This window comes from Eublepharis macularius, chromosome 11 (genome assembly GCF_028583425.1).
Source record: "Eublepharis macularius isolate TG4126 chromosome 11, MPM_Emac_v1.0, whole genome shotgun sequence".
NCBI lineage: Eukaryota > Metazoa > Chordata > Lepidosauria > Squamata > Eublepharidae > Eublepharis > Eublepharis macularius.
The window spans coordinates 53672641-53690743 of NC_072800.1; the positions used below are offsets into that span (position 1 = coordinate 53672641).

Consider the following 18103-nt stretch of genomic DNA (forward strand, 5'->3'; position numbering starts at 1 on the left):
ATAATAAAACATGGAAAATTTTCAATGAATGGTGCATTAAGAATGACAAAGACCCCATGTCAGCTACAGTGAAGCAGGTCCTCCTGTTCCTGCAAGATGGTTTGGACAAAGGACTCAGTACAAGCACGCTGAAGCGGCAGGTGGCAGCGATCTCGGCCATTAGGGGAACCAAGTCCGGGACATCTCTGACTACACACCCCCACGTCAAGAGGTTCCTGAGAGGGACTACTTTGCTGAATCCACCTCAAGTGCATCGTTTTCCTACATGGAACTTGAACTTAGTGTTGAACGCACTCACTAGAGAGCCCTTTGAACCAATGGCAACTTGTTCTCTGAAGAATCTGACTCTTAAGACAGTCTTTCTGGTGGGTCTGACCTCAGCTAGAAGGGTATCAGAGATAGGGGCGCTTTCTGTAAACAGGGATCTATGTATTTTCCACCAGGATAAGGTAGTGTTGAGAACGGATCCTGCCTTTATTCCTAAGGTAAACTCCTCCTTCCATAGAGGGGAGGACATCGTTTTGCCCTCCTTTTGTACTAATCCCAAGCATGATAAGGAAAAGGAGTGGCACAGGCTAGACGTGAGAAGGGCTCTGAGCTTCTATATAGACAGGACTAAGCAATTTCGTAAAGGGGAGAGCATGTTTGTTTCATATAGGCGGAACTCCATGGGCGGAAAAGTCACAACTTCGACACTCAGTAGGTGGATCAGGGAGTGCATAGGGTTAGCGTACAAAGCCAGGAACCTTTCGCCCCCGGAAGGCATCACGGCTCATTCCCTTAGAGGGACGGCCGCCTCAGCGGCGTATAGATCCTTTCCATCCTTGGAGAAGATATGTAAGGCTGCAACCTGGAAGTCAGTTCACACTTTCACTAGGCACTATAGAATAGATCAGATTGCGTCTTCCGACGCAGCCTTCGGCAGGAGGGTGCTACAGCACGTACTAGACTCCTAAGTTACCCGCCCAAATGGAACACTGCTAAGCATACATCCCAGAGGTCTTGACTGCCCCACTCCGGACCACTGGAGAATGGAAGATTTTTTCACTTACCGTGAAGCTTCCTTTCTCGGTGGTCCAGGAGTGGGGCAGTCACAATCCCACCCAATCAGGAAAGGGGTTAGTTGAAGCAGTCATATAGGACACAAGAGCAGACGGAGCAAGTTGTCAACTTGGTCTAGGTTACTTGTTGTGAGTGTGTGGTTTACACTGTTACGTTATTGGATAGTTCATCAGTTGCTGTTATAGTGTTTTGAAGCAGGTTGGTGGCAGCCTGGGAACGAACTGTATGGGGAGTCAACAAGGGCTTGAAAAGGAACTGAGCTGCCTGGGAGCCCCTCCCCCTAGGATCGCAGATCTGTCCGGCCCTGCGTAAGAGACGGAGGAGGAGCTACCCAGAGGTCTTGACTGCCCCACTCCTGGACCACCGAGAAAGGAAGCTTCACGGTAAGTGAAAAAATCTTCCATTTTCTCCAAAACTACATATTGCAAGTCTAGTGGATCATACCTTTTATTCAGAGACCAATGATGTCAAAATGCATCTTTAGAACACAAGAAAAGCTATGCTGGATAAGATCAGTGGTTCATCTAGTCCAGCATCTTGTTTTGCATGATGGCCAACCAGTTGCCTTGGAGAGCCACCAAACTAGGCATAGAGGCTAAGGCCTTTCCCTAATGTCTCTTAATGGATGGTTGTCTCCAGTGGATAGATACTATCCATTGATGGTCCATGAATATATCTATTCCCCTCTATGCTCATAGCCATCACTATGTCCTCTTGCAATTAAGTACACAATTTAATTACAATTAATTACAATATCTACAATTTAATTACAGTTATGTTTCCTCCACACAAACCAGGATTTGAAGCCTTGATTTGATCTCAGTTTGTGGGGAAGAAGCAAATTCTATTTTACCCAAGTGCTCACTTTTGAACATGATGTCAAATTGGAGCTTCAGGCAAGGCTTCTCATACAAGAAAAACAGTATTCATACCGTGTTTGCAAGGGGAGGAGGGATGGGAGTGCATGAGAGCAAGCTGCATTTCTGCCTGTCTTGGATAGAGGTTTGTTGTTGTTTTTAAATGTAATCCCTGCTTCCTCACTTGCAAGCACTCATACAGGCAAACTTAGTACGTAATAATGTATTGTTGGAACAAGCTTGGGAAATCTTTGGGCTTTCTCCTGCTGTTCTGGTGGTGGTAGTAGAAAGTGCTGTCAAGTCATAACTTACTTATGGAGACCCCGCTAGGGTTTTCAAGGCAAGAAACTAACAGAGCTGGTTTGCCATTGCCTGCCTCTGCAATCCTGATCTTTGTTGGAAGTCTCCCATCCAATTACTAACCAAGGCTGCTCTTGCTTAACTTCCGAGATCAGGCTTGCCTGGTCTATCCAGATAGAAAATTAAGAACTTCGACCGCTAACCATAGTTTATTTTTTCCATATTACAAGGTTTGTTCTCTTCCCCTCCAAATCAGAATGCCAGAATTTGGAGAACAGATCATTCATTGTTCATTATGAGGATAAACAAAATTATGGTTTGCTTAGTGTGGAAGCATTAAATTTTCTTACCACATTTTGAGGAGGAAAAGTGTGCAAGCTGAAGGATTCCACAAGCTCTTCCATATGACAGTGAACCATGGATTATAGTTATGTGGGAATCCTGACAGAGAGAAGCATGTCTCCTTTGTTCTTATTCACTGCACTGTGCCTTCTCCCCCAGAAGTTCACTGCAAACTGTTCTTATTATAGATGGTCCTGAATTGCCCTTTAGGTGGGATGTGTGGTGATGAAAATTCTGAGTTTTAAAGAGGTGATTGCAAGTAACAGGAGTTAGCAAACAGGTCACATTAAGAAATTACCAATTTTGGAGGAGAGCTGCTCTGCAGCTCAGCATAGTGGCTAATGTAGCTTTAGATAATTAATCTTAAATAAATAGAAAAATGCAAACCTAGGGTAAAGGCAAGGAGTTTGAGAAAAGCAGTAAAGTTCTGTGTTTGTTGTAGGATTATAAAAAGTATTATAAGATAAAGTTCAGAACAGCAGAACTGTACTTTGCAGTTAACTTGCACTGTTGCTGAAAACATCAGCTCCACGTCCCTTTTCATAACATTTAGTAGAAATTACTTGTATTCTGGTGTCGCAATATTGTGTTTTCTGGGCCCATGTTGGCAGGTAAAGGAAGTATATAATCATGCAAAGCCAGGGCACACGTACATTCTTTTACATATCACATATCAACCCAGGATGGCTGATGAAAATAGCAGCCCTCAGTTTATTAGACCAGGAAGTTCTGTTCTTAGTTAAAATTACAATCACTTTGTACTTACTATACAATATCATTGCCCTTCAAGGTAACATAATATGTGCATTGGATAATGTTTGCTGTTATTATGACCCTCTTCCTCTTCATCCTAATAATCCTCAATAGTTAGCATATATACATTAGTGATCCAGGGAATATTTATCATGCGTCTGGTTTTTTTCTTTAATGTTCTTCACTTATCTCTGCGTTTCAGATTTCCCTTTAGCTAGCAAAGTATTAGTACAAGTTGAGTATCATTGAAGAATTACAATGGGAACCAATCAATTGGGGCTACTCCCTTTCCTCTCCCCCATCCAGATCCCATTATCTAGGATAATATAATCTCCTCAAGCCTTGCGGAGGACAATTTCCCCACCTCTCCCTCCAGGACTTAACTTGCTCTCCTGGAGCATTCAGAATTCTTAGCAGGCAATTTTGAGGGTTGGGTTTTTCAGCTGTAGTTAATTTACAAAGTTATATTTTCTGCATAAATACTAAGTCCCCCAAATATGTTGAAAACTGTACCTCCTCTGTGGGTAACCTGGCAACATGCACTTTATTGTTAGATATAATCATGATTTATTCAACAGTGATATACATGGCTCATTACATAGTGACCCATTATATAGTATCATAAGCAAAATTCCTTACCCTTAAAATGTGCAGCTTGCTGGGTGATCTTGGATCATCACATACTAATCAACCTTATAGGGCTTTTGTGAGGATAAAATGGAAGAGAAGAATGATGAAAGCTCCTTTGGGTACCCATTAAGGAAGAAAAATGGGAGTATAAATAAAGTTTAAAACATTAAGTAAGGATGGTGGGGAAGAGATGATAAGGGAGTGATGGTGAGAAAATAGCAGTTTGATGCAACAGATGACATTTGTCATGTAGTATTTCTGATTCCAGTGCTTTCAATTGGTAGCCAAGTTGGACTTTACTGAAATGTGCCTTTATGGATGCTTGAAAGTACAAAGAGTTTTTTAAAAAATGTAATAATATATTTGTATTACTGTTCTCCAAAACAGTGTGACTTTTTTCAGCACACATTACTGGATGACTGCAGTCGTAATCCTCATAGACTTATGCAATCGTGGTAAATGTTTTCCTCTTCAGATGGACACATTTGTAAACCCACTGCGTAATTCTATGAGAAATGTTTCAAATGCTGTCAAGTCCCTCCCTGACAGCTTGGCAGAGGGGATGACTAAAATGTCAGACAACATGGGCAAAATGTCAGAAAGATTGGGACAAGACATAAAGCAATCATTTTTCAAGGTAAGAATGCACTGAAGAAATAAACAGCAGACTCTGTTCCATTTTGGGCCACCGCATTTTGAACAGGCAAGAATAGGACAGGCACAGAGTTGGATAACACCTACAGTAATGGTGTTGGCTTGTTTATATTGGAAGTCAAGAAAACCATTATAGAATGAGTCATTTGTTACATCTTTTGGCCGGTAATGGTCATCATGTCACTCTATCTGTGGTAAAGTTTATATTTTGTGCTCCTAGAATTAGGCAGGTATATGTTAAATATATCTCTGTTAAGTTTTAGTGGGCTGCTGATTTTATTTTTTTCACCAAGGTGCCTTGGGACACAGGTGTTGCTGATTTTGAAATAGGAACAGGAGTTCTGCAAATCAGAAATTCTTTACCAAGTTTAATTGAAAATGAAAGATAGAATTGTCTGCTTTAAGATGCTGAAATCTGTTGTACTCTCTGTTTCTTCCCGAGGAGAGCTCTCATAGGCACTGAGCTCTCTGCTGCCTCACTAACCTTGAGATGCCTGGGGTTTTATATAGCTCCCGAACTACACATGACAGCTGATGGAGCTGGAAACGGAGAAGGAAGGCCTTCCTGTGTTCAGATATTTTCAGAGAACTGACATTTAGCAAGTTACTTACTGTATCTGGTCTAAGTTAGCTTCTGTTTCGCCCTGGTCCATCCTTTTAGATTTTAGGACTTTTCATTGTAAACACAATTGATTTTGTCAGAGTCCCTGGATAAATATTACCATGCAAAATGTGATGGTGTGGAAACTTTTTTTGTGTATAATATTAATGTACTGCAGGTATTAAGAAGCTTCCCTTTTATCATAAGGAACCCTCAGAAACTGCATTTGGTAGCCTTGGAGCATCATTTTCTCTATGGATGGGAATCTGTCTTGTGTTCTTTCCTTTTTGTCCTGTCACAACAAGCATGCTGCATTTGTTGTTGTATCATGTTAGGGGTTAATTTTTTTCAAAGCCATATAAATTCCCTCATGCAGCTCTTAAGGAGGTATTTTGGGGTTTAATTTGTGGCGATCTAGAAAATACATACTTGCAGTTCTGGGCTTCTCACCCTTCCTTTCAAAATTCTTCGAACAGTACACATGGCATTTACTTCAACGCTTGTTCCAAATGCTATCTACACTTATTAAATTACTGAAGGACTTGGGCTTATTGCAACACAGTTCATTCATATTTCTACTTACTGGCTGCATCCCTGAGCTTTGCAGGCCTCCAGTGCACACATGTTCTACCTAAGCAGGGAATGCTCTGTGTCTCTTCTATCTGAGCTGCACATTCCAGCATTGGTATAAATAAGGTACCCCTTCCCTAAGTCAAGCCCCCCTGGGTGCATTAATGCTCCATGTTTGCACTAGAGACATTGGATGGGGGCAAATGTCTGAAGCAGTTTTTCCTCCATTTTGCCAGTAACCTTGCTTTTCATCAGTTCCTCTTTCTCTGAATAATAATCCATTTAGCCTTGTCATTGCTAACCCAACTTCTGCTGTGTCACACATGAATGCATCTTTCTAAAAGCAAGAATATTTCAATTTTGTAAAGTTTGAAAATGAATGAAGCTAAATGAATGAAACCAATTCTAATCACAAACCAAACATAATGAATATCTTGTATTTTATCTTCCTTTTTTCCTGTTTCTCATCTTGTTTGTATTGCACATAAAGATAAGACTATTTGATCAGCATTTGTGTTAATCTTAACAATGCATACATATGTAACAATAGATTTAACAGTGGTATAGGTAGTGAACCTTCCAAACCTAAGTCTGTTAAAACTGAACAAAAATGTGTATTTATGTATATTTTAACTTGATTTAATGGTTTGAATTATAGGTTTTTGTTGGGTTTCAGTGGTTTTTAAGGTGTTTTTATTATATATTTTTTAATCTGTTAGTTGCCTTGGTGGCTTTGTTGACAGCATAAAGGAGGGGGTATAAATTCTGTAAATAACAATAACAACAACAATAATAATATGAAACTAGACATTGCAAAATTATAATAAAAACATAAGACTGTGTAAACTGAAAGAAGAATATTTACAAGTATAAAATCTTTTTGCTTTGGACTATTTAGAAGTAGGTTTTATTCTATCGGAGCATGGAAGATTTCTCTCTCTGTGTCTCTCATTTGCCACTGCTGTACCTTGTCAAGTATTTCTTTTTGGGATTTAGGAATCTCCTTTAATGCAGAAGACATATGTTGATCCAGAACACAGCCGTGTCGGAGCACAGCTTGAGGACATTGTAAGTTTGTTGTTTTCTTGTTTTGAGCTGAAATCATATGTATTGCTTTACTAAATGAAATAGATGCTCTTTTCTCTTATGTGCATTTTTATTTAGGAAAATATTACAGGTTGTGCTTAAATATCATTTCATAGCTGATATCCAAAGATGTACTTTAAGGACCCATAAGGACTCGGATACTCGCAATGTGATTTGACTGATTCCATGATCAGTCAAGCAGTATGCCATATCCAAAGCTATTTTGGAAACTGCCCTCCATTTCAAATGAAGGTTTCATTTGGTGTTAGGAGTAGAAAGTTCATTTTTGAGAAATTCCTTAAATCCTCTTGAGCTCTGGATCCTAGTCTGCATATGGTTACAAAAACTGGAAGTCTATATGATTCATATGCTAATAGCATGAAAGTAATTTAACTAATTCTGTGTCTATTCTCAGTTTAAACGTGACAGTTTTCTTAAGTATAACTAATAAGAGCAACTTTTATATCTGATAAAAATAATTTTTGAATGGTGAGTCATTATTAAACAATTAACTGTAAAGCACAGAAGGGTAAAAATGTGAATATTAATGTAGAAGTTGAAAAAGCTGAGCCCCCAATGTTCTTAAAAGCACTGCAGTTTTCAAGTGTTTGGGTTGAAACATTGTTGAAGTATGTGAAAATCGGCTGAGAAAAATCTTTTATCTTTAATAAGGACAGACAGTCCATAAGATTACTACGGATTATATGCAGATTTGTCATGGTTACAAATCTGCACCTGTTCTACACTTCACACTTTTTAAAACTTTCTACATCAAAGCATTCCCGTTTGTGTTCTTGTATACCAGCTATGCTAGTATGACTTTGACAAATGCTTCCCCCTGTGCATGACATCTTTCATGTTACACATTTTTAATTACCTTCTGGTTTGCCTGTCTGCATCATCATTTTGATGTAATATGCAACATTTCTGTGTCTTTAATTGTATGGGATCTACGGTACATGAATATTATGGGAGGGCTGTTTTCTCAAATGCAAAGTTGATGGATGTTCCGTTGTGCCATTTGCATTGAAACATCCTTCAATTTACTATATGTGTTAATTTCTTAGCAAAAAATTATTACCAGTTAAGTGGACTCAAGTTGTAGGCCACTTGAAATAATGCATCATTATTCTATTTTGGTTGAAATTATTATTATTAATAATAATTATAATAACTGTACGTATATACTGCTCCTCTCGACAAATTAGTGCCCCATTCAGAGCAGTGAACAAAGTCAGTGTTATTATTAGCTCCACAATACAGTCGGGATTTAGGGCTGAGAGGAGTGGCTTACCCAAGGCCACCTATTGAGGACAGCATTGTTAGGGTCAGATGTCCAGTCTAAAGGCTATTGTATTTGAACTGGTGTTCCTTGCATCACCCCCCCCACCCCCCACACCCTTTTGCCCTTTTTGCTCGACAAAACATATTGAAACTTGATAAGAATTGCAGCCTTAGTTTAAGACTTAACATGGGGATATGGTCAAAATTCTAATGCGTGAGCTATTTTAAATTAGTTCTTTAGATTACTGTGGTTAAACTACAAAACAATTCTATTTTTCAAAAATACTATAGATCAAGGTTTTGTTAAATTAATATGATTTTAAGTTCCTGTAGGACATGCCATTGAGTCACAACCAACTCATAGCAACCCCATCCATGGGGTGTTCCATGCAAGAGGCAAGCCTTCCTCTGTGTGGCAATCCCAGTTTTCTGTGGTCTTCTCCCATCAAAGAACTAACCGTGGCCAACCTTGTTTAGCTTTCGGATTCTGACTAAGCTGATCTATTCAGGCTGCTGCATTTAATATAAGAGCTTTCAAAAGCAGGAACTTGAAGTCAAATGCTGTATGCTACTTTTGCATACTTGCCTTCAGAGGCTAGTTTCTCCAAGCAGTGATGGCCTAGAACAGTTATTCAACAATCAGTTAGTGCTGGAGTATATTTTGGGAGCGAGGTAGCTTTTGTAATAAGTAAACGCTGCATGTTAGTAGCTAAGAGGCTATTTTTTTGTGCTGAGCTGCAAACCCAAAATGTAGCTCATGAAGAAGTATATTTGCTTGAGCTGAAGTTTTCCTGAATATTCACATACAAAGCAAGTTGTTTGGAGCTACTGAGTGTCTCTTTTCAAAATATAATGAAGGCATTAATGCTACCATTTTAAGATAGCGTTTATCTTTAGTGATTGTGATAAGCATTACTGAAAGTCTCTCAAGAGGATTACTGGCTTTACTTTAAAAATTATGTTTTTCTCCCCAATTTTCTAGGTGGATGATACAATTCCACTTAGAATAATGCTGCTACTCATGGATGAAGTCTTTGATCTGAAGGAGAGAAATCAGTGGTTACGAAGAAATATCAAAAATTTGCTTCAGCAGCTTATTAGAGCAATGCATGGAGATACACTAAATAAGTACTGTTTTCATTCTCCTCCTGGTTTTAAAGTCTGAGTGTTGTGTTAAGTGCATATGCAAGACTGTTGTTTAAAGAAAAAAATTAATTTCATTACAATGTCAATTAATTACAATGAGTATTACATAAAATTCAGAGGGGTAGCATGTTAATCTGTTGTAGCAAAACAAATCAAAGTCCACTGGCACTTTAAAGACTAACAAAAGTATTCCAGCATGAACTTTTGTGAGTCAGAGCTCACTTCATATAGCATCTGGAGAAATAAGCTCTGACACATGAAAACTCATGCTGGAATAAATGTTATTAGTCTTTAAGGCATTAGTTGAATTCTCTTTTATATTGCATCAAGTGTTTTTAAATGATTGATATGAATTCTTCTTCCTGACCTACATCAATGTTATTAAGAGTATTCAGGGGAATCATGGCTGCCTGAGTTGGTGGCTGGTTTCTGTGGTGTTTTCCCCTTGAGATCAAATAATCCAGATCCTATTATTCCTGCATAGCTGAACTCTGTCTTATCTTTACCAAAATAGTTACAGACTGGCTGAGGGAACACAGTATTTCCCATCCCCTACCATCTCGGAGTCAGTGTAGTGTATTGAAATAAGAGTGGACTTGAACTTAGGAAAATATGTGATAAAATCCCTGTTCAGCTGTGAAGCTTAGCAGTTGGCCTTGTGGTCGTCAGCACTTCATCGCCTTTGGGCATACTGTGCAGAGATGTTGTGAGGTTAAAGTTGGCTCAGTCAGTACTTGAGGTACCTTGCAAGATCTTTCTTTGGAGAATAATGCATTAAATATCATTCCTTTTATGCAGTAGTTTATTAAGGGCTCTCTGTCAAGGCTAAGCTTGTTCTAGTCATCATCACATAAAGGCTCAGAAACATTCAGTAGCTGCAGACCTGATAACTCTCTCTTTGAAATTTTATATTACAACAAAAGTATTGGTGCCCATTTTTTATGCTTTTGATTTGTATTCAAGACACTAAAGCAATATCTTCGGTTTAAAACCATTAAAGCAAGAATTCATGTCCATCTTCATTTCAGAAAAATAGTTGATCATGTTGATTGGATGACCTCTCCTGAACAGGTAGCAGATGCAGTGAAACGGCTCAGGTATGTCCTTTTTGCATATGCTGCGTTGAAAGATATATTTCATGCCCAAATGTATATATACAGCCATGCTACATTAACTAACAACCTATGCTGCTTTGCATCAGAACTATTAAATCACCTCGGGCTTTAAAAAAGTAGCCCTTTCTAGGAAGTTAGAGTTTGTAAAAATGCAGTTTTGTATTTTGTCTGCTCAGTTGAAACATTTCAGCTTTATGAACCCATATGCCAGCTGCGTTCTGCCCAGTTTTTTCAGTTCATAATAGCCTCTTTACAGTGGATCGCTCTGCCATTGCCTGTTCTTAGACTTTTTCTGTTGCTGCATCCATTCTTCAGAATGGGCTTCCAAAAACAGTGTGAAAAGTTCTATTTGTATCAGTTTTTTGGAGTTCTTGTAGAGCTATACAGTTCCACAGGGCTTTTTCAGGAAAGTTTTTATGTAGTTTAGTCTTCTTGACTGTACATGTTATGATGTTATGGCCCATTTATTTTAAATTTGGTTGATTGTAGTATGAATATGCTTTTAATCCTTTGATTTTTTTTCTCTAGTAAACAGCGGCTCTAAATATTTTTACTACCTATGTGATTACTTTGAACTAATACAGGTTTTCAAATGAATTACTAATACTCAACTCAGTGGTATGGCCTGTCTAGGCACCATGTGTACAAAGTTGCTCTCATGCACAGAGCTGTGTTTATATCTAAAGCTTTGGTTAATTTCTCCTGATTTCACTGGCATGCAGTAGCATGCTCATGGGGCACTGCCTAGTTGCAGAGCACTCCACAATCTAGAAGCTGCACTTGGCACTGTTTGTGCCAAGCTTGATGTGTTTTGAACGGGAAAGAAAAAATTATGCCAAACCACTATATTTTCGTGTTTTTGTTGTAGCTGCAAATGAAGCGTAGACCATGTTGTTCATGGTTGTCTGTAGATTTAGGTCAGTACTCATTCTGTCATCCTAATACATTCCTTGTGACTTTTATGTGGGTACTTACATAATCAGGAAAATGATTAGTGTAATAATATGGATAGAGTGTTGGCGTAGTGCTGAAAGACAAGTGCAATGACCTGACCTCTGGGAAGTGACATCATTGTGCAGGGCATTGTGCTGCCCCTGGGAGTGCTCCCATGGTCCTCAGCAGGCCAATTTTGGCCTGTTTGGGACCGAATCAGGCCCATTTGGGACCTAAATCAGCCCACTGAGAAGCTCAGGAGCACTCCAGGGCCTATTGCATCACCTTGGCAACACTCTGCAGCAGGCTGATTTCAGCGCCAAACAGGCCCAATACGGCCCACTGGAGCACAGGAGGGTTGCCAGGAGGGGCCTGGAGAGCTCCTGTGCTTCACAGTGGGCCAATTTAGGCCCCAAATGAACCCTAAATGACATCACTTCCTAGGAGTGATGTCATCGCACAGCCCAGAAGACATCAACAAAGGTTAGTGCCAGGTCTCCCACCTCCCACCCAGAGAGTGAGGGGACCTGGCAACCTTAAGGCTGTCTCATCCCTCCAGCACCAGCCATTTTCATACAGTCAGAGTGTGAAAATAACCTCAACTGATTTTTTAAAACATATCTTCGTATATTGAGGGTTTAACACAGCACCTAATGTTGGTATCCTAAAAATGTTCTTGATACGTAACAAGGTTTTAAAAATAACAAATCTTACTTGATTTTCATATTAATCCATAAAGTTATTTGCTTACAGAGATGCCCTTTGGCCCAATGGTATTTTAGCTGAGGCTGTTCCACGCAGAGACAAAGCCATCAGAATGCGAACAAGAATAGCTGGGAAAACAAAATTATTGGGAATAATGCCAGGTATGTGAAGTACTGAATTGTGATTATCACTTGAGTTGAAGTTGGAAATGTCCTCAGTGAAACAGTGCCTTGTTTACCTGCAGCTGAACAGTATACTCAATGTCAGATGAAACTATTTCTCTAAGGAATTTTTCTTCATTTCATTAATGTTGATTCTCATTGCTTTGATGATATTTCTTTGAACACTTATTTTAAGAATAAGTAATGCAGTAGTTAAGACAAAGTTGGTACAGAACTTAATCATATAACTCTGTGATTTTTCTAGATGAGTTGAAGCATATCCTTGGTGCTGAGACAACAAGAAAAGGCATTCTCCGGGTCTTTGAAATGTTCCAGCATAGCCAACTCAATAAGAGGATGGTGTATGTCTTTCTGGAGGGCTTTTTGGAAACTTTATTTCCAATGTATAAATTCCGTGAGCTCTTCAACAAACTGCATTCATGTTCAAAGCAGATGCAACGATACAAGCATAAACTACAATCTACACAAGCGCCTTCTTTACAAAAAAGGTGACACTCCAAACTATTAAGTTGGTGTCTATTTGCCCTGGTTCTGGGCAGATTCTCTGGGGCTTAAAACTCTCATGCTGTTATTTCTGCACCAGTCTTTTAGTGTCACATATTAGATTATTAATACATCCATAAGAAATGTGGTTCTTCTCATCCTTCATCTGTAATGCAGCAACTACGCCATAAACTGGGTTCATGTGTCTTAAATGATTTGGTGCACCATCGTGCAACATTGAGAAGAATACTAGCCTGTTGTGTGAGATCATCTGTTCCTTCTGACAGAATTGATGATTGCCAGCAATGGAAAAGTGCTAGACTGTCCACTGGGAGATAAGTAAAGCACAACTTATGATGGTAGCAATGGAGGACTCGACTGCTTCGCTTGCAACTGGGAGATTGTGCAATGTGAGAATCAGGTGTGATTTGATTTGCATTATGACTGTTGGTGCTTTGTAGGTCTTGGTCAGAGGCTCTGGACAAGTTGGCCTAGTAGGAAGCAAAATCTTTTGGAACAGCTGGTTTTGAGAAACATTGTTATAAGATCCCCCCCAAAAGTACACTTGCTAACTGAAATCTGAGAGTTTGTGGCACAAAATCCACTAACAGTCCCCTTCCTGGATTCTGAAAATTGATTGGAGGAAGGCAGAAATATAGGAAAAAGTTTGGATTAGTCTCTTTATACTCAATCTGGATATAGTTTTAAAGGAAAAGATTCATAATAACCACCTACTAAAGGGAGGGGCAGGTGTTTGGGGAAAGGGAGGTGTTTAAAAAAGGGGGGGAAGCAAATTATAATTCCATTGAGAACCTATTTCAAAAGAACTGTACTGTATGCCATTTAAAGTCACCCTAAGATACCTTTAAGTATGTACACCTCATGTAAAAAATTATTAAAATGACTTGGTTTCTTACTGACATGAAAGTCTTCTGGACTTCATTAAACAGTCATATGCAAACAATTGCAAATTCCTGAATGCACCATTGTGTATATATGAAAATAAGAGACACAACTACAATATTTTTTTAAAATAACTATCTTTTTTATTTTTTTGCATAATGTAAAATTTTAATAAATAAACCTCTTCTACACAAACAGCCCCCTGTCTACTATCCTCTTTACTTCTAAATGTAATGTCTAATTCAGAGTGAAGTAATAATTGACTACACTTGCTTAGCCTTAATTTATCTCGAACTCAGCATCTCCTTTTCTGACTCTTCCTGAGTACCTTCCACCACCAAGGAATTTCTAGATACTGGTTATAAACCTTTGAAAATGCAAACATCTTTAAAAATGAGCATTTAACACTCTCATACTAAGCACATTTCTTGGAAGAAAAAGTTAATCAAACGACTTATTTCCAAGCAATGTGATTCCAGTGGGGATGTAAATGCAGTATTTTTAAGTACTTGGTCTTTCAACTGAGATCCTTATGTAGTAACTTAAAACCCAGAAGAAAATAATTCAGACCTTGGAGAAGAAAAGGTCCAATGAGGCATAGCTAAGGAGGGCATCTGTTTGAGGCCAGAATAAGCAGGTCTCCTATTTCTTTCTCTTCCCCCTTGGGACTCTATTTATACTATAAAGTCTCCTTAAAGGTAGCCATGCTGTAATAGAAATTTTTGCCATCATTATTACAGCATGTATGTATTCAAGTGCATTTTTTTCATATCTATATACTGTACACATAATCTATTAAACCAATAACAGGAGAGCTAAGATAACATGTGAAGTATCAATTCCCTCATGTATATCATTCTCCATGTTCTTAAGTAAAGGTGGCAATTGAAATGTTAACAAATATTTCCTGGGTTTAATTAGACATGATCTGTGATCAGGATAGCCTACTTTTTAAAAACTTAAGCTGCTGCATGGGACTGCTAATTCGATCAGGAAAGTGGCCTTATGAGAGATTTTTCGTCCTTCCTTCCTCTGTCTTCCCTTTAGAATTGGGCCTGAGCCTGTCTTTCTTCTCCTCACAGAGTTAATAGCAGCTTCTGGGTGGGGGATAATATACAGAGGAAAATGCCATGAAAGTAAAGGTTGACACCTCCATTTCTGATCAAATTAGGGTATAATGCAATTGCTTTAAAGTGTTTAAAAAGAAAAATTACCCAAGTGACCTGCATGCACATATTTTTTTAAAGAAATGATGGTTCACATCTCAGTCTGTGGCCTAGTTCTCGCTGAGGTGATAAACCTGTCCCAGGGCTGTACCACTTCAGACATTATTGTATACTTCACAAAAGAGAAGAAATCTTCCCACATAGTAAACTGGTGGTTATGTCTTAGGTTTTTGCTTGTATGTTAGTTTTCTATGTGCAGGGATTTTTTTTCTTCTATGACAAGCAGTGAACATATATAAATGTGAAGCTGCCTTGAACAGTCAGAATATTGACTCGTCTGGTTCTGTATTGTCTCTTCTGATTGGCAACTCTTCTCAAGCAGAAAGAGGACCTTCCCAGCATATGTTACCAATATGAAGATGCTAGGGACTGAATCCAGGATTTTCTGCATGCAAAGCCACGTGCTTTTTCTCTGAGCCACAGAGTATGAGTCTGAAATGATTCATCCCAGTAACAGATTTAATACAATAGTGAGAATAAAGTCTGTATCACTTCTTGGTGAAGAGCCAGTTTGGTGTAGTGGTTAAGAGCGGCAGGACTCTAATCTGGAGAACCGGGTTTGATTCCCCACTCGTCCGCTTAAAGCCAGCTGGGTGACCTTGGGTCAAGCACAGCTTCTTGGAGCTTTCTCAGCCCCACCCACCTCACAGGGTGATTGTTGTGAGGATGATAATAACACAATCTGTAAACCGCTCTCAGTGGTTGTTAAGTTGTCCTGAAGGATGGTATATAAATTGAATGTTGTTATTATTATTATTATTGGGGTCAAATTACATGTTGCACAATCAAATTCAGAGCTCTTGCAACTACTTTTAAATCCAAATAAAAATGTCAGGAGACTGCATCCCAGATATGCTCTAATATGTATTTTGGCCCCTGATGGCTGCATGTTCTAGCCCAGTTAACGTCTAGCATGGTAAAACACATGGAATATTGGATACCAAAAGCATGGCGGGTGTATATAAGTCATAACAGAATTCTAGCATTTGACATTGCTGTGAACACTTGATTTTTTAATTAATACATTAATATGCAGTTTAGGTTACAGTACTTCAAAACGGGGATGATAAATCTATTAAACATGTAGTGCCTCTTATCTGTAGGCATTTATCTTAGGCTACAGAGTCATACTCAACCGTTGAATTTTTAAATCTGGTTCAATATCTATAGAATCTTGAATTGTGTGAATGGAACATAACACTGTATCACTTCATTTAATGCATTTTCTGTGCATAGATAAGGTCTTGTCATCTGTATTTAAGTTCAGAGTGTGCCTGTAGGCAGCAACCACCCATTATGTCTTTTTCTGATTAATTGTTGTGTGTTGTCCTTTCACATTATATCAGCTTTTGTCATCTACACTTTTCAAAGCACCCCTAAAACTGATTGTGTAAATGTCTAGTCAGGTACGCCCTGGCATATGATTGCTGTTACCAGCCTTTAAAAAGAAATGTGCCATTGTCCAACTAAATGCACTTACTTTAGCCTTAATTAAAAGAAAACGAAGAGTAAAGGTGGAATATTTCACATGGTTCATCATGAAACTCTTGCTGCTGGTGTTTGCTAGAACTAAACTATTAACTCTGAATGCTACCAGAATGTGTATGAGTTTTTTAAAAGTAAAAATATGAATTCCACAATCTCAGTTTTAATTTTAGTGCAATATTTTCATGTAATGCATGTGTATTTGAATAACTGTATACAAATGAAGCTTTTTTAAAAGGTTTTGAGATAAAAGGTAAACTGTCTTAACCAACAATGTATATTCTGTTACTGCTGCTGTGTTGGCTTACTTAAGGACTTGTTTTAAAAGTCTGGTTGTCACTCCTTGTAAATCCCTTCTTATCTGTGCTCAAATGAGCATGGTTCTTATGTTACAAGGAGCAAAATCTAAAGAGCACATTTAATATAGCTGTTAATAAATGACTTGTGCATATCATTGTACAGTATGTGTCAACTGTGTGCCTAATGGTTCTATTGATATTTTCCCCTATTCTTTAGCAAAGAATGAAAACAAATTGGAATGGCAAGGTCATTTTTTTTTCTTCCTGAACAGCTAAGAATTCTTAAGTTTTTCTTTGGAGTTTGCATTATGTTTTGTCCAATAGAGAAAGCTCAGAAAATACACTAATAAAGTATTAACAAGAAAGCTTTGACTTTGTCTTTTTTATCGAATCTGTGAAGTGTTGTGTGTGGAAGGATTGCAGAAAGCTGCAATTATTTTGGAAATCTTGTCTTTAGGGGGGCTATGTTGGTTCTTGCTATATTTGGGGAGCCCCAACCCATTTGAGCTTGTGGGCACCTTCAGAATTCTGATGCAGCATGATGTGTGCACCACAAAATGGCGGTCACAGGCAGCAGAGCCAACCACAAAATGGCTGCTGCAGCTTACCTTCAGTCACACAGTGACTGTGCTGTGGTAGTAGCTGCTGCCAAAGCAACAGGTTTAAAAATCTGCACAGCCAATCAAATCTCCAATGGCCTATCAGAAGCCTTGATGGGCAAAAGCCCTACCTGCTTCCTAAGAACACTTGGCAGACACTGAGAAAGGTGTTGGTAAGTTCCATAATGCTCATGGGCATCATTTTGGAGACCTTGGCTATAATCACAAATAGGATTAGCAAACATTGTGGCATAAGCTTTCATGAGCCAGAGTGTCAAATGCCTGAAGTATTACACTCTGTTGCTGTATATAAATACAAACCAGAAGGAGGGCAGAGAGATTACAGAGAAGCCAGAGCCTTGATACTACAAGGCATAGAGGAGTCCCATTATACTGCACAAATGAAATCAAGACTCAGTAAAAAAACGCCGCCATCATAGTGGTGGACCATCCCCAATTGCTGATGAAGTCACCTGAAAGAATTGAATAGAAGGACAATTGCTTTCTATTTTGAGCTACACACTTCCATCCTCTGTTGAGATCGTGGAGTCTGCATATAAATTCCAGCTCAGCTGCTTCATGGTAGCGTCTCCATTTTGAATTGTTTTGTTGAAGTGCTGCAACCAACTTGGCCAATTTAAACGGCATTGCTGGAACATAACATTTAGGATGTGCAGATGAATGTTGGTATGGCGGGCTGTGTGATATTGTTAAATGAGTGGATACAGGGACAGTTGGCATCAGGGTTGTTTGCTTGAATGTTACATTAAACTTTACTGTTTTGTCTGGATCTTAAAATAACTTACTGAGTTGGATCCAACCAGCTTTTCTGCTGGTGACAAAAGGGGAAGTGAAACGCGGGCTGCGTATGGAGAGGAATGGAGTGAG

At 38.8% G+C, this 18103-nt stretch overlaps 1 protein-coding gene across 6 annotated transcripts in view; it reads left to right on the top strand.

Annotated features, from left to right (window-relative positions):
* SNX13 (sorting nexin 13) overlaps window positions 1-16975 on the top strand; it is a 96829-nt gene extending 79854 nt beyond the window's left edge. For 5 of the 6 annotated variants that reach the window (XM_054990863.1, XM_054990866.1, XM_054990864.1 and 2 more), the window contains 6 exons: window positions 4420-4581; window positions 6766-6837; window positions 9122-9267; window positions 10314-10382; window positions 12087-12199; window positions 12465-16975. In XM_054990863.1, coding sequence (XP_054846838.1) covers window positions 4420-4581; window positions 6766-6837; window positions 9122-9267; window positions 10314-10382; window positions 12087-12199; window positions 12465-12712 — 810 coding nt within the window. In that variant the 3' untranslated portion in view covers window positions 12713-16975. The remainder of the gene's footprint in view (window positions 1-4419; window positions 4582-6765; window positions 6838-9121; window positions 9268-10313; window positions 10383-12086; window positions 12200-12464) is intronic. The other variant, XM_054990867.1, reaches the window with a different exon arrangement.
* Window positions 16976-18103: the final 1128 nt, after the last annotated feature.